Source organism: Protopterus annectens, chromosome 11.part0 (assembly GCF_019279795.1).
Source record: "Protopterus annectens isolate FY-2018-M chromosome 11.part0, PAN1.0, whole genome shotgun sequence".
NCBI lineage: Eukaryota > Metazoa > Chordata > Ceratodontiformes > Protopteridae > Protopterus > Protopterus annectens.
In genome coordinates, this window is record NC_056745.1 from 96,773,163 (window position 1) to 96,796,155 (window position 22,993).

Consider the following 22,993-nt stretch of genomic DNA (forward strand, 5'->3'; position numbering starts at 1 on the left):
TTGCACTGTCCATAATAATCATAGCAGAGAGAGAGAGAGAGAGACAGAGAGTGAGGGGGAGGGGGCACACATTTTTTTTTTATTTAAATAACTTCTATCTGAACCTTCACAATTAGAGATTAGAAATCACTGTTGTGACAATGTTCAATGAGTGACTAGTCCATGTGACTTTAAAGGCTCGTTAGTATGACTACATGACACAAAGATACATTTGCACACAGATACCTATTATTATGTTGCTCAGCAAAATCAGGATGTTCAGGAAATGCTTATGTAAATCTGGTGCATGCCTGTTGCCAAAGCTGTGTTACGTTGGGGTTATGTGAAGGACCATATCTTTCTGATCATACGTACCTGATGGCGTCCTCCATGTTCATCAATACACTGGGTGCAGACATCTTCAGTGACACATTCACCATTATAAAGCACCTTCCCCTCAGGACAGAAGCAGCCTTCATTTGGAGCATTCGTGCATTGTGTCCTATTGGCACCAGCACTAGTGACACTGTCACACTGCCTCATACAGCTTGTACTGCAGAAGTCGTACTGCATGGTGCCAGGACATTCAATACCTGTAGAAAAGAAAAAAGTGGTGATGATATGCCAGTCTTACCTGGAAGTAAGAGTATCTTACAGCTTTTACATCAACTTTGTTTATAGTAATTATACCGCACTATTCATACCTATAAGATTACAGACCAGTCAAAAAACTTAAGGGAGGAGTGTTAATTCTCTTCAAAGACAACCTTAATTACCACCATCATTGTACAAGCTAATAGTAATTCAGAATTGGATCTGAACTGGATCATTTTAAAATTTCCAACAAACAACCAAAACCCCCTTGCTATAGCCAGTGCATGCTTACATCCACCAGCCTAACTACCAAAATTCAATACCCTCATCTAAAAAATATATGCCAAAGCTCCCAAAAACTGTAGCCTACTCATTCTTAGAGACTTCAACCTTAATTAGGTAGGACCAAATGCCATTGTTTTGTGAGAACACCTGGCCAGCTTAACTTTTCCCCAAAGCAACTCTGAAGCCAGTAGACCAAGCCCTCATTCCAATAGATACACCTTAGTAGATCCTGTAATAATTAATAATCCTAGAATGTTATCTAACCTCACCATGCATGCACTCTCCTTCAGTGATCACCGTGTCATAACTAACGTTAAAATATAAACCTAAACGTATCACATTCAGAATATCACTAATCTTAAAAAACACTTTGCCACCCTTGATTGGACTCACATACTTGTCATAAAAGACCCAAATGAAGCCGCTAACAACCTTACAAATACCCTACTTAACTTGGAAAACAATTTTTTTCCCATGGTAAAAAGGTTACTTTAACCTCATAAACATGACTGGGTATTGAATGATCACAAACATCTCCTCAAATTATGTGATGAATCATGGCATATTTGGAAATGCAACTTCAACAGATTCCCATGCCAAATTTACCTCACTACCTAACTTAGCCAAGCAATCCATCCGTAGACACAAAAACAACCTCTACCAAAACAAACAAATCTCATTTTTACAAACCCAAAAGATTCTGGACAGATATCAACCTGTTCACTGGCTGAAAAACTCAACTCAACTCCTCTCCTCTGAACCTCTCTAACACCACCACAAACAAGATCACATGCACTGCCATACATCAACAACAACACAAATCTACTTCTCCCACGACCACGCTCTCCCACACTTTACATTCCACTATTCTACTTCAAAAAGATTAGAACCAAAGAGATAGAAACACAAATAGACCAAATACAAATAGAAACTCTCCAGGGTCAGATAACCTAGCCCCTTGGTTTATTCACCTTTATAAGGACTTCATCTGCCACCCTCTTACTCAGACTTCATCTGCCACCCTCTTACTCACATATACAACCTCTGTGTGATTATCTATCAGATATGGAAATCAAGAATTGTCACTCCTATTCAACAACTACCCAAGCCATTGTAATACTATCCTATCTCACTACTTCCTATTTTAGCTAAAGTGCTAGAAATCTACAACCCAATCACTGCTTATTTACATCAGGATCATCTTCTAGCCAAGAAGCAACATGGATTCTGGTGTGGATGCAGCACCATAACAACTGTCTACTCTCTCACAGATGACATCCTATCCAAATATGGGCAAAGGCAATCTGACAGGAGGTGTCCTCATTGACCTCACAAAAGCCTTTGATCTAACTAATCATAACTCACTATTTGACAAATTAACTGAAATAGGAATTAGTGACAATGCAAAACCAACATTTGTTATATTGCCTAGCCAATAGAACCTTCAAGGTGAAAGCAGGCACTACCATGTCTGAACTCCTTTTATGAAAGGAGTCATCCAGGGTTCCACTTCAGCCCATCTGCTATTTTCCATATTTGTCAACAAACTCACATCTGATCACACTAAGATACTTCTAATTTTTATGCAGATTACATGGACATATACAAGTCAAACAAATCGCAATCTGTTATACAAACTCAACTCTAAGATGAACTCCAAACCCCCAATGAATGGCTAATAAGCCAGAAACTTACACTCAATTCCTGAAAAACAAAAGAAATGTTATTTGGGACTAAGCAAAAATGCCAAAAAAATCAGCTCCCTTAATATTAAGGATATTAACAACACCACTATAGAAAGTACCACAACCATGGCATTTGGCTAGACCAATCTTTTAACTTTCAGCTACACATTCAAAACATGGGCAAAAAGATCAATGCATTATTGTTCTTAGAAAATAAGCTATCACCTCTTCTGTCCAAGCTAGCCAAAGCTGCCATATGCAAAGGAATACTCTTATCTCAACTCAAATATGGACCACCAATTATAACTGCAGCCTTAAAGATAAATGCCACCACCTTGTAAAACTTCTCCAATAAAATCTATCTGTTTGTTACTAACACCCCTATTAACAAGGACCACTGCCTAACTCTTACTAAAGCTAAATGGCTCCCAGTACATTTGACAGCAAACTTCCTACTTGGATTACTAATTAACAAAGCCTTTTCTCTTGAGGAAATCATCACATTTGACTCAAAACCTTTTCCCCAAACCCATCTCCACATATAATTTCAGGGGTATCGCTCAATCTCAAACCACCCTACTAACTTCAAAAAAATAAACTTCATTGCACTGACCATGCATCCTCCATCCTAGCATGTAAACTTTGGGACTCCATTCCACTTTCAGTCAGAAATGTCCAAAAGTTCTTGGACTTCAGACAACAGCTCAAGGAAATCCTCTTTACCCAAATAAAGTTCAGCTGCATTCACATAGTTCATGTTACATGAACCCTGAACTCTCTCACATCTCTTTATCCCTATTGCATCCTTCCTTAACTCGTTTTGTCATCCCCTTTACTTACTACCTCCCATTCATCCTACTTCCCTTTTCTCTTTGCATCTCTCTCACACTTCTCCTTTCTACTCTTCATCCCTCTGCATGCCTCTCACACTTTTTCCACCTTCTCCCATGGTGTCCTTTCTTTCTACTATTTGCACTTGCATCTTCTGATGTCTTCATGTCTCTTTATATAATGATATTCTGCTCTCTCGGAAGCATAAGCCATCTCAGTAATTATGGTTACATCTTATCCATAAAGCTCTAAGCATAATTCCATTTTTCCAATCATGTTTTGACTTTGCAAACTGTTTCTTGAACTAACTGTTGTAGCATATTTTTGCATCCATTAATATATTTATGTTTCATAGCATAGCCTTGCATATGCAAATATATTTGTTCAATTCTTATGTGATCCTCTTCACCCGGGCTGTGCCTGCACATGGCCCATTGAGATCAGTGCACTACCACAGTAAACAAATATAACTAACTAACTAAATAAATAAATAAATAAATAGTAACAGTAACAGTATCTTAAAGCTTTTACTCTGACTTTGCTTATAGTTACTTTTCACACAGGTAAAATACAATTTTAGAAGAAGCTAGTGAGAAGGAATGCAAAGAATGTGTTTTAAATGGTTTCTACCAGTTTAATTCTTTACACTGTCAAAATTCATATGGTTGAGATAACATGATTAACATTGTAAAATGCCACAAACTAACTGATAAGCAGAAACGGAGTTGCACGGAGGTCGCAGTAGAGTGTAGAGAATTGTGCCTTTTACCCCCCCTGAAGTGCGATCTCGGAAGTAGTATATAAAAGTAGCATGGGGTGTGGGGAGTGCAGGGGGGTTTGCCCCCTTGCTTAAATGCTGTTTCTGTTTTTTACTTGGTGTTCAGGATTTTACATGGTTGGTCATGTTGTGTCGACCATATGAATTTTGGCAATGTAAAATATTGACAAGCTAATATAAATCCATTTTAACATATGTCAAAAGATGAAGAAAACTCATTTTTTTATTTATAACATCATATGTTTTCCTATGCAAATAAATCTTCACATCCTACCCTATGCCCAGATTCTCTACATTTTTATCTTTGGTCTTAAAACAACAGTCTATTGTTAGCAAGCTACGAATTTTATTACTGAACATGGCCCACCATAAATACAAGTGTGCGCACGTGCACACACACACACACGCACACACACACACACACACACACACACACACACACACACACACACACACACACACACACAAATACAAAAAGACACACACACGTGTGCGAACGGGCACACATACACACATACACCCACAAACACATTTACTGTTTTCAATTCTACCTCGATAATAACTCTTAAAATACATAGTGATTTTCCTTTATCTAATTTTTATTTATTTATTTATGTATTTTATTTTACATTTGTTGACCAGGATAGTCCGACTGGATACATGTCCATTTTCAGAGGAGGCCTGGGGAGAAAAGCTCCAGGATAATAATACACATTGAACATTTAGTAAATGCTAGTTTCAAACAGATTACAGTCATAAGCAATACCAGCATTTAGTACATATAGTACTTATTATAAAACATTTTACAAAACATAACATTATTTTCAAAGTTAAACATACATAACATTACATTCAGGTTTAAGACACACTGAGCAGCAGTTATACAATTGACCCTTCCTGAAATGGAGTGGTAGAAAAAAGTTAAAAGTAGTTGAAGGTAAGGCACCTAAGAAATAGTGAGGTCACTAGTTGGGGTTAGTGCAAGGACATAACCAATGAGTTTTGAAGTATTCCTTGAGTTTGTTTTTGAATTGAGTTAGTGAGGGTTCTAGGGTCAAGTCAGCTGGGAGTCTGTTCTATATTTTTCCAACAGAGTTGGCAAACAGAGAGTCCCCAGCTGAGTATTTGGATTTGTATGGTTGAACTAGGAGTCTAGTGGATGATCGCAGTGGCCAGGTGCTGGTATAGGGGCTGATAATATTTTTTAGTGCAGGTGTATTTTCTGGTTGGTAAAGGACTTTATGTGCCACTATTAGCTGGTTGAACTGCAGTAGGCTTGGCAGTTCAAGCCATCCTAGGCAATTTAGGTTGTGACAGTGGTGTGTCCGGTAGGCTGTGTCAGTAGCAAATCTGGCAATGTGGTTATAGCAGGATGATAGTTTATTAAGATCTGTTTTATTTAAGTTGGAGAATAGAGGTGAGGCATAGAGAAGAATTGACAGCAGATGGGAATGGGCAATTGCAGTTCTAGCAAGTGGGGTAAGGAAAGGTTTGATTCTGTAAAGAGAGCCATATTTTTTATTAATGGTTTTGATAGCTTGACTGATATGCGCATCAAACTTCAAGTTGTTATCAACTATGACACCCAGTAGTTTAGTTTGGGCTTCTGGGGAGATGATAGTGCCATTGTTAGCAATTATGTTGAAGGCTGGCAGGGGGGTCCTTCATGTGGGGGAGAAGAGAAGCAGCTTAGTTTTGTTGGGGTTTAGGATTAGATGTTGATTGGAGAGCCATTTTTCTACTGTATTGAAGGTAATTTGGGTTAATGTGAATAAAGTAGCTGGTGAGGTGTCAGAACAAATCAAGGTGGAGTCATCTGCATATTGAATGCAGGTAGCATCTGGGATAATTGAATGAAGGTCATTGATAAAGATAGAGAAAAGAAGGGGTCCTAGTATTGAGCCCTGGGGGACTCCTAATGTGATGGGTAGGCAAGATGATAGCTTGTCCTGCCATAGGACTGCCTGTTGCCTGCCCTGCAGGTAGGATTGAAACCACTGGAGTACATGGTTGTTTAAGGAGAAGGCCTTCAAGGTATTTATAAGCATTTTGTGGTCAACCATGTCAAAAGCCTTGGACAGATCTAGAAAGAGTGCTGAGGATAGTTTGTTATTATTGCGGTTGTGGTTAATGATGTTAGAGAAAGAGAGGAAGGCAGAAGTAGTACTGTGGTGTGGCTTAAAGCCATGCTGAAAGCTGGACAACAGCTTGTTGTGTGTGAGGTAGTGCATGAGTTGTATGTGTACACACTTCTCCACAATTTTAGCTAGAGGTGACAGAATAACTAAAGTTTGACAGTTCAGTGGAACTACCTCCTTTATGGAAAGGTATGACATGGGAGATTTTCCATATAGTCGGTACAGTAGCTTCAGATAATGCTCTGTTGATCAAGATTGAGATGGAGTATGCTATGGTATCATCCTTTTGCAGATAGTCTGCTGGGAAGAGGTCGGCAGCCAGGGTGGTGGGTCTTAGTTTCTTAAGTAGGGCATGAATAAGTTGAGTAGGAACAGGTTGGAAGGTAAAGTATGTTTGGGTACTCGGTGTGGCTACATTAGAATTAGAGCCATTGGGAGAGAGTTGACTGGCTATAGACTGCATAGTCTCTGTGAAGAAGCTGTTGAAGTTATTAGTAATGTCTACTGGGGATTTTTGTTGGGAAGCTGAGGGGGGTGGAGTGGCGGTTTGGCTTGGGTGGAGTAGTTTGTTTATTCCTGCCCAGAACTTTTGAGGTTTGTTTTGGCGTTTTTGCAGTAGATGGTAGTAGTGGTCCTTTTTGTCTAAGGTTATGGATTTTTTGGTGCCATTCCTTAGCTGTCTGAATCTTAGTTGATCAAGTGGGACTTTTGTTTTTCAGTAGGTGGCTCATGCTTTGTTTCTGAATTAAAATTTTTTTTTTGGTATCTTTAGAAAGCCATGGTGCAATATTAACTTTGGTTCTAATAGAGCAACTAGGAGCATGGGAGTTAAGAATAGCAAGGAATTTGGTGTTAAAGTATGCTACTTCTTCATCTAGGGGGAGATTTTTTACTACTGACCAGTTGCATGCCTTAAGTTCATTTTGAAACTTGGTGAGAATAAAATTCTTGTTGTTTCTTAATGTTCTATAGGTGGGTTGGTAGGAGCAGTCTACTTTGAGCTTGATTACATAGGTGAGACAGTGGTCACTTAGGTCATCAGGCAAAGTGTCTGATTTATAGGATTGAAGATGGGTATTGACGAGTATCCAGTCTAGGGTACGTTCCTTGTTATTGGGTTTTCCTGTCCTGGTGGGGGAGGATATGATTTGAGTAAATCCATAGAGGTTTATGTGGGTTGTGGGGGTTTCACAAGAGCAAGTGTTCCAGTCAATGTTGAAATCCCCAAGAACAACTGTTTCTTGGGGGTGGTTATTGGATAACCAATATAAGAAGTCTTCTAAGGTGTCTGTGTTCCTCCCTGGGGAATGTAGACACAGACAATGTTTACATTTTTGTTTTTGTTAATTTGTAGTTTTGAGATAAGAATTTCAGCATTATTGAATTGGGGTGGTTGTTGGGTGTCTATGCTGACAGACAGGGTAGACTTGTAAAGTATGGCTACCCCACCACCCTTCTGGTGGTACAGTCTAGTTGAAACATACTATACCCTGGTGGCAGAATCTCATGGTCCTTGGTGGCAGGCTTCAGCCATGTTTATGCTAGGCATAATATATCTGGGGAATGAACAGCTAAGAGGGCATGCAGGTGCTGAGTTTTGTTATTTATACTCCTAATATTTAGATGGCAGGCCAGCAGTGAGTTAGGAGGTCTATTTGTTGGACCTATGGTGGTAGGGGATATAGTAGGGGGATTAGGGCCAACAGGTGGGGATGAACCAGGGATTGGGTGAATGTCGCCGTCCTTTGTGAGGTTGTAGTGTATCCTGAGTATGAGTTTTAAGATTTTGAATAAAGTTTTGTAATAGTGTCTAGTTTTAGGACTAATGTAACTAAGTCTAGTAAGATGGTAGTATTTAGGGGTTAAGGAGGTAAGCATGAGGGAGGTGAGTAAGGGTGCATTAATATCTGTTGTAAATGGGATGGATGTTTGGAATTTAGGGTTGTGGACACCTGGGTGATCCTGATATTTGTAGGCTGTTAGGAGATATGGGATGAGTAAAAGGGGTAGAAGTAGGGTTAATAAGACTATTTTGGGTGATAGCATACCTACTGAATGGTATTTGACACTTAGGCAAAAGGAATAGTAGAGTTGGAGGACTGGTGGTATCAGGTTGAGAGTGGTGCTGTTGAGAGACAAGTTGTTACTGGTTGGTTTAAAAAAAGTGGGGTGTGGTCTAGTACCAATAAATGTAGCAGCACCGGGGGTGGGAGGAATTTGGGGGCAGGGAGGGGTGCGAAGCAAGCCCAAGCGAAGCTAGGGCAAGCGGAACAGGGATGAACCATTGCCTGTACTAAGTTGTAGCAGTTTAACCTGTATGAGGAAGGGGGGGGCAGTAGGAGTGGTTAGAGGAATACCTTGATTGACTGACACCACACCAGAGGTAAATTGAATGTAAGGGCCTACAATCTGCACTCAGCACTGTAATGTTACTTGCACTCAGCACTTTAATTTTACTTATGTTTAGCAGGAAAGACAGACCAACAGTATACAATTCTGAGGATTATTACAAGGGTTACTTGTTCAAATGTCGGACAAATAAGTAAAACTTTCAACAAGAATCTATGTCTTGAGTGTTAGAAAGCCAGAAATGTATAAATTATACCTGTAAAAATTAGGGTCAGAGAGACAAATATAAGAGTCAGTGTACTTTACTTACAGGGGAAGAAGGCAAACACTCAAGTAGAAAAGAGCCCCATGGCTGACCAAAATGGTGGCTTGCTTAATTACACAGCACTGTAAGAGAAAGCTTAACATAGCTTTTATTTCGAAATTTTCATTCTTTTGAATAAGCTGTTTCATTATCTTTCATTACTTTCAAATATTATTAGTGAAAGAAACTGCAGTTATCTGTTTATATTACCTACCACCTCAAAGCACGTTCGGTTTCTTTCCTTATTTGCATAGTAACCATGCTTAAGTTCACTGCTAACTAATGATTCTTCGCTTATGATCTAACAACAGCTGGATTTTTTTTTTTTTTAGATTATACGCTGGCAAACAGACATTTGTGTTTGAATGTAATTTCATCAGTGTAATGCTAATTACTGGAGTATGTTAGAATTTACTTGATGGATTACAGGAAAGGAAGTTGATCTGCATCAATGGGAATTAGAGAACAACGTGCAATGACACAAGGCTGCCTGATATGACATTTTGCCATTTACTGCAGAATGATTTTACAGTTCTCAGCACCGCCTTTACATGACTGTCCACGTATGCTGATTATGGCGGTCAGCAGTCTGTGTTACCAGTTATGCCTCGTACATGTTGAAGAATGGAATGGTGCAACTGAAATAAGCAATAGGATACAAGGAGAGGGTAAATTAGGACAGAGGACAGCACACTCAGTAGGGAAGTGGTACTACGTGGTAACCCTGATGTATGACTCACACCGAATAGTAGAATATCTTAGGTTTTGAGGATGACAAAGAAACTGATAAGAGCCTGTTAGTTTCTACAGAAAAGGCAGACAACAAATGAGTTATATTGTGTGTTATGTATATATTCATGGGTTAAAAACTGATAACATGCAGGAACGCATTGGAAAGATTTCAGAGAAGGGTGACTACAGATTGCCAATTAAAAGAAGCCTGGAGATTCATGTTTAAATACAGCTATGGACATAAACTTGAAAAATAAACAGTTTGTCCGTATAAATCATTTTGAGTTGTTAGCATAATTTTATTAACTGTTCTATTACTCAAAATAATATGATGGAGCAGAAATTCTGATGCGATTATGCAACTTTTCTTCTTTGCTATTCTTACTAACTTTGAACTGCAGTGTCCTAAACCTATTTTTTAAATAATGTTTGATGTAATTATTGATATTTTAAATGTCATGGACTGGTTCATTAATGTTTTAGTTACAATATAATAGGTAGATCTGTACACTCACTCCATTTGCCTAGGAAGTAAGAATAAATCATTTTCCTGCCAATATCTAGCTCGTATCCCCAGTCCCCGACAGTCATTATCCCAAATTCATGACTGTAAATTTACCATCACAATGGTATGAAAATATACATAGTATATGCCCATTTAAAGAACTAAATATAGACTCAAGAACAGTGTGTTAAGATATAGTAGGGTGTGGGTGAATGCATTCCTAAGTTAGAGGACACACTGTAACAGTTTGGAATTACTAAGTTTGTTTTCCTATTATTTGCACTCCTGTTTTACAAAAGAAACCCAGATGTCTAGTAGTTGTTTGTGAAATGACATGTGAAAGTGAGACGTGAAAATGTTCTGAAACATGGAGATGAAAAAAAATTATTAAGACAAAATGTAACGTTGTGGTTTAATAAAAATCTGCACCTGAGAGACAGATTTTAAAGAAATGTTCTGTATGAGGGTAGACAGTATCCACATTGTAGCTACTGTCTTCATGAAACAATTACTATTGCATTTTCTATAGTTAAAGCATTTACACTGTCTTTTGAATTTGCTTTGGAACTTTTAAAACTAAGTCCTGATGTTCACCCTGATTAGTTATTGCTCCTCATGTTGTTAAAGGAGGTCCTTTGAAAGTGAAGTGGGAGGAAATGGATACGACTACCAATTTTGTAATGATACCACTACTATACATTTCCTCAAGATTCAGTTTTGTGAGAAATTTATGATAATGTATGTTGAAATGTGACATTGCAAATAATGTAACTTCCCGAACCATATTTTATATGGTTGTGCTTAATGTATTCCTTACCAAAAAAAAAAAAATCCTGCAGATAGTGCTATGAATTGGGGAACAGTGAACCATTGTTTTGAGCAATGAAAATCGCTATTTAATAATTTATTGGGAAGTTTCTACAGAACCCTAATATATGACTTTCTGTCCTTGAAGTTACTAGACAAGCCTTTAGGAGTTGTTGCTCATGTATGCCCAACCTACCTTCAGCAGTTCCAGATCATGCTGTGAGAGAGTACTTTTCAATGTGAGGATTCCTGTGCTGGTAGTACTGAGGAAGTCCTTGGGACGGGATGACCTTTTCTCTCATAACTTCTCCCACATCAATATTTATGCAATAGGACCAAAGAAGGGTGCACACATTCTGGTGTTCACATATTCCTAATACAACTGTAGACCTGTAGCGGAGTGAGATTTTAATGAGGCCTACTACTGAATCATCTCGCTTATTTCAAGTAATGAGACTGCCCTTGCTTCTGGCCAACTCTGAAAAAGAAATCAGGCCTCCTTTACTGTACAGTTCTGGAAGGCAATCTCATCTGATAATCACCAGAGGTATAACCTTTCAGCATTTTTTGTGAAAAAAAAAACAGCCCAAGGTGTAATATTAGGTAGTAAAACATTGCCCTGTAGGTACATTTTGTTGGGGATGCATGGCTGAATGGCTTATTTGGCTGCTGGGACATATATCTGTCATAGATTGACTGAGGGCACAGAGAAGCATGCAGTTTCATGCCCACAGTTTCAGTTACCAACTGCATGGGGGAAGTAATGCCTTTGGTCCCCAAGACATCTACAGGCAGTAGAAAGTATTGCAGGCATCAGCAGCAGGATACCCGGTGGTTATATCAGTGGCATTGAAAATGCACTATACAGCCGGTAATGTTTTTATTAATGGTGTGTGTATGGACAGTTATTCCCTTTGCAATGTCTAGGAAATACTACGTAAACACATCCTAAAGCATAAGTGTGACTATGTTATATTTCCATAAGCATGTACTATACTCCATGCACAGAGACACATCACTTCTCCTGAAACCATGCACTTAGTTATAAACATGACCTACTCTGATACTGTAGCACCTTACAGTAAGTTACATTTTGTAAGATGGAAGTTTGTCAGGCACCCAGTGGATTTATTTGAAAAATCCTATTTTGCTAAACCAAAATTTTGTCACTTGTTATGCTTTTCTTTAAATTTTTTTTTGTATAATTTGTTTATTTATATATTTATTTGTTTATTTATTTGTAGTACTTATTCTTATTCCACTATTTTGACTACCTTAAAACCTTCAGAAATGCTAGTATACATATGTGCAACTTTTGCTGTAAAACCACATTTTCTATATTGCACTATAGCATTTTCTTTTTTTTAAACACCTTTATTGAATTATCACTTGTGATATAGGTACATTTACATTTATATAAAAGTAATCAAACTGTATTAACAAGTTAAAATTAACAAACATGCTTCAAATATATTGCTATATGTGTGTGTGTGTGTGTGTGTGTGTGTGTGTGTGTGTGTGTGTGTGGGTGTGTGTATATATCTATATATATATATATATATATATATATATATATATATATATATATATATATATATATATATATATCTATATATATCTATATATATATATATATATATATATATATATATATATATATATATATATATATATATATATATATATATATATATAGGTTCATAGGTTGGTACTAGGCTATCGGCCCTAGGGCCTATGCAAGCCTAGCCATAACAATTCCCTGGATATTTCTTCCCACAATATTTACTTCCTTGGACCCCTGTCTTGCAGGGTGACTGACGTAATCCCTGGGGTGAATTTCCTATCTCCCATCCAATCGTCAAGGTTCCTTTTGAAGAGGGCCAAGGAGGCACTCTGCTTGACATGTATAGGCAGTCTATTCCAGAGTCTGGGGAGTCTCTGGGTCAGGAATCTATCCATCCAGCATGTTTTGTTCATTGTGATGACAAGGTTTAGATCCTTGGAGCGTGTGGCTCTGAGGGATTGGGATTTCTTTAAGTGGAGCATGTCCAAGAGCTCAGGGTTTGACATGGCCATGTGTGTTAAGCAGAGATTGCCTCTGAGTAGACGATATGCCACAGAGTATAGCTGGAGTTTTTTTAGATGGTCAGCATAGGGCATCTGCTTTAGGACTATGATTCTTTTAGTGAAGTATTTCTGCGGCCTTTCCAGCTGTTGCAGATGTCTTGTGAGGTACATACCAAATGGGGCGTTGTACTCTATAATGGGTCTACTGAGGGATGAGTACACTGGGACAATGATCTCCTTTTTTCTGGATGAAAAGCCCTTACTGATGAGGTGTGCCACATAGAAGGATTTCCTGACTGCTGTGGCGATGTGGTTATCGAAGGTGAGACCACTGTCCATCTGTGTCCCTAAGTCTCTCATCACACTTTCGGTGTTTAGTGTACTGCCAACTATGTGGTAATTCATGGGTATATGTTTTTTTCCAAAGGGGATAACTATGCATTTCTTGGCATTAAGCTTGAGCCCATGGCTCTGGCACCAAGCATCTGTTTTTGTAAGGCCCTTTTGTAGAATATCCACATCATTTGGGGATTCAATAATGGCTCCCAGTTTGCAGTCATCTGCGAACTTTGTTAGCCAGTGTCCCTTAGTGTTGGCATGTACTTCAGAGAAGTAGATGCCAAACAAGAGCGGTCCCAGGACTGAACCCTGAGGTACTCCACTTGTCACTTGTCTGGAGCTGGATTTGGAGTCGGCTACTTTTACAGTCTGGGTTCTGTCAGTAGGCCAGTTGGAAACCCATCGAGTGATGTAGGGATTTATGCCCAGCTTAGTAAGTTTATCTATGATTCTAGAGTAGGGGATGGTGTTGAAGGCCTTGGTGAGGTCCATGTAGGCTGTGTGGACCGCCTTACCCTTGTAAACAGCTCTGGAGACTGATTCAAAGAAGTCAATCAGGTTTGGGAGACAAGATCAGCCCTTCACGAAACCAAACTGCGTGGGGTCCAGTGTTTGAAGGTTGCCAATGTCTTTGTTTATAAGTTCCATGATAATGCATTTCATGCCCTTGCAGATCAGGCTCATGAGACAAGGTGGATCCCCCCTTGTGGAGTGGGATAACTGTAGCTGTGCGCCACTCAGTGGGCATGAAGCCTGAGGTGAGGCTATGATTAAACGTGACACTTAGGTGAGGTGCCAGTTCATTTTATAGTTCATGTAGTACACAGCCCGGGATGTCATCTGGTCCCATGGATGCTGTATTTTTAGCTTTGGAGAGTGCGGTTTCTACCTGTGTTGCCGTGATTACCGGAATTTGGCAATTTTTGGTATTGAGATGGGCCCTTTAGGGGTTGAGAGGGGGGGTGAAGTCGGCACTAAATCAGTCTGCCAGGATATTGGTAATATCCTTGGGATCAGTATATTTAATGCCATTTTGTTGTAGCTCAGAGCAGATCTGAGCATTGCCATTTAGATTCTTGACATAACTATAGAATGCCTTGTAGTTGTCTTTGGAATCTTTGGCAATTTTTTGTTTTCATAACTAACTTTGGAGGATTTTATGAGGGATCTCAGCTTCTTACTGAGGCTGGTAAGAGAGTTTTTTGCATCTTGGGATTTTCCCCTTTTCTGCAACAGTTTCTTCCTTCTGTTGTATAGTTTGTTTATGGTAGCGGGCCACCAGATTGGTTTTCTTTTTTTGGAGGAGAGCGTCTTGGTTCTATTTGGGATGGCACGATTCATGAATAAGTGTACGTGCTCGTAGAGTGCCTTAGTGTAGGATTCAGCAGTCGAACTTTCAGATCCCGTCTGCAGGCGTGTCATGAAGTTTGTCACTTCTGACTTGAGTAGCATAAAGTTGGCTTTGGAGAAGTTTTTTACGGAGGTTTCCTTACTGGGGGGTGGGGGTGGGATGTGGATGTCAAGAGTGATTTGCTTATGGTCAGACCTGACCAATGAGGGGGTGACCACTGGTGTGGAGCATCTATCTCCCATGTTGGTAATGACCAGGTCTAGGATATTCGAGCCCCTGGTGGTACAATGGATTAGCTGATCCAGGGCATTAGGATTTATGAATTCCAAGAACCATTCAGAAAAGGTGTTGGTACCTGAGTAGTTTTCCCAGTTAATGGCAGGGTAGTTGAAATCACCCAATATTAGAGTTTTTGTATCTTATTATTTTCCAATATGTTTAGAAAGGTGCAGTGAGAATCTTGGGGCATGGTGGGGGATCTGTAGCAAGCTACAATTTGGATTGCAGTCTTACCTAGTGTTAGTTGCACCTTGAGAATTCCAGATGCATTGTGTTGGGCAACTAGCAGGAAAGTGTGAATATCCTTGGTGAATATGGGCATTCCTCCACCTTTAGCATTTCGGTCTTGGTTTGTTGGTGAAAAGTGTGGTAAGAGTTGTAGCCTGGTATTGCAGGGGTGCTCTCTGGAGCCTTGAACCAGGTCTCAGTTACTGCACAGATATCGATGTTCTCTATTTTTAGGAGTGCCTCGAGAGAGTGCATTTTGAGGTTTGGATTTCTAGCATTGAGTAACATTACCTTCAGATTTTGCATGCTTGTATCTGTTATGGTGGTGGTTTTGTCCTTTGAACCTTGCCTAAAAAAGGCACTATAGGGGTGGCAAGAGCTTTAGCCAGTAACCTGAATCCCAGAGGCGACAGGTGTAGACCATCTCTGGCAAAGCATTGCAGTTTGTCGATCATGTCTTCCCAGGCAGACAGATACTGGATCCCCTTTGAATGACACCAGAAGCTTAGCCAATTGTTGAATTCAGTCATTTTGTCCTTATACTGTGGTATCATTCTGAGTGAAGGCAGGATGGTACTCAGGGCTAGGGCCATACCTGCCTGGGCCACATAATCTGAGAGCTCTTCCATGTCTCTTTTTATGTAGTCCAGGGAGGTACGTCTCAAGTCATTCACTCCAACGTGGACATAACAGTCATATTTGTACTTGTTGTGTAGTGACTTGATAGCATGCGTTATGTGGTGGATCCTGGCACCCGACAGGCAGTTGACTGTAATTTTCTCCTTGTTCAGCCTGGTGAGTGGGACATCATTGTGCCGGACGATAGAGTCACCTATGACTAAAGTGTTGGGTATGTTGTCTTGCCTTAGGGACTGTTGTTGGGTGGTACACTGGTATTGTGAGCTATGTGTCACTTTGGTTGTGACTGGTGTTTGTTTGTGTTTCAGCTTTGGAGGTCCTTGTTGCTTGGCCAGGTTAATGTTAAGGGCCTCCGCATATGTGGGTTTAGTGTTGCTATGTGTGGGTGTTGATGGTGTGGGTTTTGAAGGGCTATGTGTTGCTTGAGGTGTAGTGCAGGTGTTAACCTTCTCCTCTTGACTGTCTAGCACAATCTTGGCTGGAGAGAGCTTTGCTTCCAATGTGGCTATGTAAGTGTATCTCTTGCAGGTTGTAGTGTTGGGTGGTAGGAGGAGAAGGCTGTCTGTGCACATGAGGCAGTTGCTGCATTGCCCCATGTATGCCCAGATTCACCAGGTGGAAAGCAGAAATCACTGGAAGCTGACTCTTGGACATGCCTGTTTAGGTGCTTTTTGAAAAGTACAAGAGCTGTTTTCCCTTACCTTTGCACGGTACTTTGTAATTATAGGCTTAGTGCCTACGATTAATTTCTCCTTATTGACAAGGAGAGTTGAGTGCTTGTATTAGTTCAAGGCTTATTAGTGCTTTCCAACTGGTTCTAGAGCAAGTGCTAATTACAGGGGTTCAGATTTTAGTGCTACTACTGAGAATAAATATATATATATATATATATATATATATATATATATATATATATATATATATATCATTATAAGCTAAGCAACATTATGTAGATTATTCAGTTCCTGCCCCCTTTGTTAAGCAAGAAACATCTTCATTAAACCATCACTTACGACATAATCATGCATTTATATAAATGACAACAAACCACACTGACACAATCCTAGTTGCAGCATTTTTTACATCTCAAACCATGGTGACACACTCCCAGTTGCAAACATTATACATCACTTATAATCTGCCCAATCATTTTCAATCAAGCATTACATAGTTAATTTAAATCCTGCCTTCTTTTAAACCTCATTCCTCCTCTGTATGTATTGATCCCACAATTCCTAGTTTTTCCTAAGTAGTTTGCTCCTACCTTTTTCTAAAGATCTCAATTCCAGTTGTTTTATCTGTTACTGTATTCACATTCACTACTTCTAATATAGTTTCTTTAGATTTTGATTTCAATGTTCTAGTAACTGCTTTTTTGGCAGCCATCATAAGCAGAGACAGCAAGGCCTTACCATATATAGGCAATTCTGATTCTGTATCATAACTCAGAAAAATCATCTTTCTCATCACACCAATCTGCCCACCCAGCATCTCTGACAGTGCTTCCCGCAGGGAATCCTCAAAGTTCCCAACTCACTGCACTCCCAAAAAATATGCTCTCAATTACCTCTTTCTTCCCTGTCATGCTTCAAACATTTGCTATCTACCTGAGGAAAAATTCTCTGGAGTCTACTTGGGGTATAAAAATATCTGTGTAAACATTTCCAAGCAAAAATCCTAAATGTTGTAGATTTTGTTGGATATTTGGGAGATAAACATATATTCTCACTGTTGCATTTTCTTAAACACAGTTATGCATACATACACAAACACACTCACACACACACACACACACACACACACACACACACACACACACACACACACACACACACACACACACAAGTATATAGACACACACACACACACACACACACACACACACACACACACACAAGTATATAGACACACACACACACACACACACACACACACACACACACACACACACACACACACACACACACACACACACAAGTATATAGACACACATGCTTATACACGTGCATCCACACACATACACATAAATAAAGACACACAGACATACACACACACACACACACACAAACACACATATGAATGCATGTCCGCATGAGCACATACAGGCATCTTTTTTATCTGAAATTCTCTTCTGTCTTGATTTTTAGATTTTAGGACAGTTTGGCATGTCACCAGTACAACTTGTAAATTATTTTAGTTTCTCTTCATATAGCTGTAGAAACAGAACCTATACTGATTTGTGACTGTTTTATCTAAACATTCCCTAAAGTATGTTTATCTGAGATGGGACTCCTTCACAACTATCTTTACAATGGAATGATAAAGAATGAAAAATGAATTCAGCATGTCTGGTGATTCTTACCACAGAAAGATGATGATCTCCAGTTGACACATATGCCTTGAATCCTACAAGTATGGCCATATGCAGCTATGATATCACAGATGTCCTCACCATGGCAACTTGAATCCTTACACAGAGCAAGGTAAGGAGCAGGGGGTATCACTTCATGGCACTTCTGAAATAAAGATGAGAGGAGAACCATGCACTTTTCGCTCACTGGAAACATGCATTCATCAGAGGTCCTTGAGTTACAGCTCTTGCCAGCAATGTCTTTAATGGTCCACTCATTGACAAAGTTGCTGTGATCCAGACTTACTGAGCCATTCCTTAGCATAAAGTCATTTACTTCATTTTGGTCACAGCTACCTAAAAGGAAGAAACAGGGTCATCATTGTTTTAGTTTCTTACTAGATAATGCATAAACATAATTAATTTTACTTTCAAATGAAAAAATAAACAGTCTGGAATCACTGCTATAGCTGCAAGTTCTTTTATTTTACTTCATTATCTGGTACCTCGGCTCCACAAGCCTTCTAAGGAATAACAGTATAATTTGAGCAGCCTTTTTATACTCCCTAAATTAATGTGTTAATGCATTTAATTACATTCAATTAATCCCAAATTCAATTAAATTCATATAAACTACTAACCAGGCTTAAAGGTGTACCCCCAAATTAAACATCAACACACATTAAAAGGTCCTACACTCTATTAATGGCATACAAAAATTGCTTTTCCTATATAATACATTAAACATTTTTTTCATTTCTTAACAAATTATTACTTTCTTATAATCAATGTCAGTTATAGTAAATATCCATGGCATCAATTCATTGTTTTAAATATATTCCACTTTACAATACACTCCATAGTATTTAATTCATGGCACATTTATAATACATGCCATTCTCAAATTCATCAAACACCTTAAACATAAAAAAATCATCATTTTAATAATACATAATTTATTACCTAACTCATTCACATACAACTAAATATATTATTGCATTATATTCTCAAGCCTTCTCTTTATTTTATAATAACCCCTCATCCCATATAAATCTTCATGGCTTCACTCAGACAATTAATAATCCCACAAGAATCAATAAACCCAATAACAAAGAAAGTATTTTAGACTGGATCCTAGTAAACAAACTGCAACAAACTTACAAAGTAGGAACTTTGCCTGATGACGTAAGTGATCATTACTTAACTTACATCATTAGACAAAAAAATGACACTAATTATACTCCTACCTACAGAGTCTCACGCGGCAACAAATACTTTAACCCATTATTATTCCAAAATGAACTAAAAGCTTGTAACTGGAATCCTCTAAAAACCCTAACTCTTGAAGATGTTACTAAGTACTTTAACAACAAATTCCTAGCTATCCTTGACCAACATGCTCCAATACAATCCATCAGAGTTAAATCTAAACCTGCCCCCTAGCTGTCTAAAGAGACAAGACAAAAAATACTCCTTAGAAATAAATCTTGGGCTAAATGGAGAACTACAAAGACTATTTCTGACCATCAAACCTTTAGACAGTTAAGAAATAGCACTAAAAAAGCTGTATTTTTGGATAAAAAGAATTATTACTGTAAACTACAACAAACTCAATACAACAACCCCAAGAGGTTCTGGTCAACCCTAAATTCTCTCCTACACCCAGGCCGCTCTAGTACACCCTTACCATCAGGGGCTGAAATGTATACCTCAGACCAAACTGCCAATGCCTTTAACACCTTTTTCACAGACACCATTAAGTCTTTAGCAAACAAACTTACTATAGACAAATCACACACCCTCACCAGTCTACCTGAAAATCTCCCCATATTTCAAATAAAACCTGTCTCTACTTCCTACATCCTGAAACTCATCCAAAAACTCAAACCCTGTACCCCATCAGCAGATCAGTTACCTTCTGAATACCTTCAAAAAGCAGCTGAAGCAATAGCTTATCCTATATCCCTCCTTATAAATAGAACCATAACAGAAGGAACCATCCCTGCTATCTGGAAAGTTTCCCACATAATCCCTTTACATAAAGGAGGCAGCTCAAAAGAGTATTCTAACTTCAGACCTATAGCTCTCCTATCTCCCCTTGCAAAAATAATGGAGAAATGCATTCATCATCAGCTGATGCACCATTTAACTGAATACAATTTACTAGATAAATGCCAGCATGGCTTTAGGCCATATCATAGTACTACCACAGCTCTCTTATCATTTACCGAGTGTATCAATAAAAACCGCAATAATAGTATCCTAACATCTGCTCTCTTCTTAGACCTGTCAAAAGCCTTTGACATGGTAAATCACCATCTGCTCCTAAAAACCCTTGAATCTCTCTCACTTGATACCAATGCGGTTCAATGGTTTACCTCCTACCTTAGTTACAGGCAACAGGCTGTTCTCTGGGATAACACACTTTCATCTCTTCTGCCAGTCACTCTTGGAGTACCACAAGGTTCCATCCTAGGTCCCCTCCTTTTCTCTTTATTCATAAATGACTTACATGTAGCAATACCTCAAGCCACATGCATTCAATATCAATGCGACTCAACTCTCATCTGCTCTGCCAATACCTCCTCTGACCTACAAACCCTAACACAGAACATATTTACCATAGTTGAGGCATGGTTCCTGAAACGCTGCCTACTCTTAAATGCCAACAAAACCAAACTCCTGCTTTTCAGACCTAATAGGAAGTCCCCCCTCACTGACTTCTCTATTACCTCTAATAATGGCACACACATAGTCCCTGACTCTACCACTAAACTCTTAGGTATTACAATTGACAATAACCTCACTTTTGAAAACCACATTAATAACACTATCAAAACTGTAAATAGAAAACTTGGCTCCTTATTTAGAGTTAAAAACTTTCTATCTCCACAGGCTAAAATTACACTCGCTCAATCTCATCTTATTTCCACTCTTCTTTATGCCTCTCCCATATACACTAACTTAAAGAAAAAACCTTACTAAACTAGCAAATGCATACAATAGCATTGCTAGATTTGCTACTGGAAATCCATTTAGAACTCACCAATGTCTTAATCTATTACAACTAAACTGGTTAGAAGTGAACAATACCCTACTAGTCTCCCAACTTACCTTTATACACAGGTTATTTTACCAACCTGAAAATACCCCCATACTTTCAGATCTTATAACTCCCTATTCTAATCTAAATTCACTGCGCTCCTCTAATAAACCTCTTGTGAAGCTAGCTAAGTCCAATAACATTGCAGGCGATTCACTTTTCTCTAACACCATAGGTAAACACTGGAACTCACTACCTACCACTCTAAGTACTATAACATCACCTTTCCTCTTTAAACAAAAACTCAAACAACACCTAAAGACTCTCTGGCTATGCCCTTGCATCAATCCAGACTAATCTTATGACTCTCTCCCATCTGAAAAACTAGCTCCAAATACCTTTGTTAGTCTCCGTCTCATGTTAATTAAAATTCCAGTTGGTTACATTTTTTCTTTTGCTTATATATATTTCTCTCTTTGAATATCCTACTAAGTTTAACTCCCCTACTCCTATACTGTAAATAGAAGTAATACGTCCTCTCTAGCATAAACTTTCTCATATTTTTTTTTGTTTCACCTTAATTCTGTATGTACTTTTTTTTTTACTAATCACTGTATTTTTCTTTTTGCTTTTTTATTGAATTACTTGTTGTACTAACCCAAATGTGGAGCTTTTCTCCCCGGGCCTCTGCTGAAAATGGAAATATATCCAGTTGGACTAGCCCGGTAAACAAATGTAAAATAAATAAAATAAAATAAAATAAAATTAATGAATGTGATTCCTAAACATCCCAACTGATTTTTAAATTTAACCCTCTGGGAGTGGTGCAGAGCTACAGTTATCCCACTCCACAAGGGGGGATCCACCTTGGATCCCGGAAACTACCATCCCATCAATCTGATGAGCCTTATCTGCAAGGCCATGGAGCGTATTATCATGGAACTTATAAACAAAGACATTGGCAACCTTCAAACACTGGACCCCACCCAGATTTGGGTTTGTGAAGGGCCGATCTTGTCTCCTGAACCTGATTGACTTCTTCAAATCAGTCTCCAAGCCATGGACATGGGGTAAGGTGGTCCACACAACCTATCTACACCTTCCCAAGGCCTTTGACACCATCCTCCACTCTGGAATCATAGATAAACTTACTAAGCTAGGCATTAATCCCTACATCACCCAATGGGTTGCTAACTGGCTTACTGATAGAACCCACACTGTAAAAGTAGCTGACTCCAAATCCAGCTCCAGACAAGTGACAAGTGGAGTACCTCAGAGTTCAGTCCTGGGACCGCTCTTGTTTGGCATCTACTTCTCTGAAGTACAGGCCAACACTAAGGGACTCTGGCTAACAAAGTTCGCAGATGACTGCAAACTGGGAGCCATTACTGAATCCCCAAATGATGTGGATACTCTACAAAAGGGCCTTACAGAAACAGATGCTTGGTGCCAGAGCCATGGGCTCAAGCTCAATGCCAAGAAATGTATAGTTATCCCCTTTGGGAAAAAACATGTACCTGTGAATTACCATATAGGTGGCAGTGCACTAAACACAGAAAGTGTGATAAGAGACTTAGGGACACAGGTGGACAGTGGTCTCACCTTCGATAACCACATCACCACAACAGTCAGGAAATCCTTCTATGTGGCACACCTCATCACTAAGGGCTTTTCATCCAGAAAAAAGGAGGTCATTGTCCCACTGTACTC

The 22,993-nt window shown here is 39.0% G+C and overlaps 1 protein-coding gene across 1 annotated transcript in view; it reads right to left on the reverse strand.

The window, feature by feature from the left end:
- VWF (von Willebrand factor) overlaps positions 1–22,993 on the reverse strand; it is a 749,192-nt gene that overhangs the window by 228,658 nt on the left and 497,541 nt on the right. Inside the window, exons 37-38 of the mRNA XM_044087471.1 lie at positions 18,253–18,597; positions 355–572 (exon numbers count right to left, since the gene is read on the reverse strand). Of these exons, the coding sequence (XP_043943406.1) occupies positions 355–572; positions 18,253–18,597 (563 nt within the window). The remainder of the gene's footprint in view (positions 1–354; positions 573–18,252; positions 18,598–22,993) is intronic.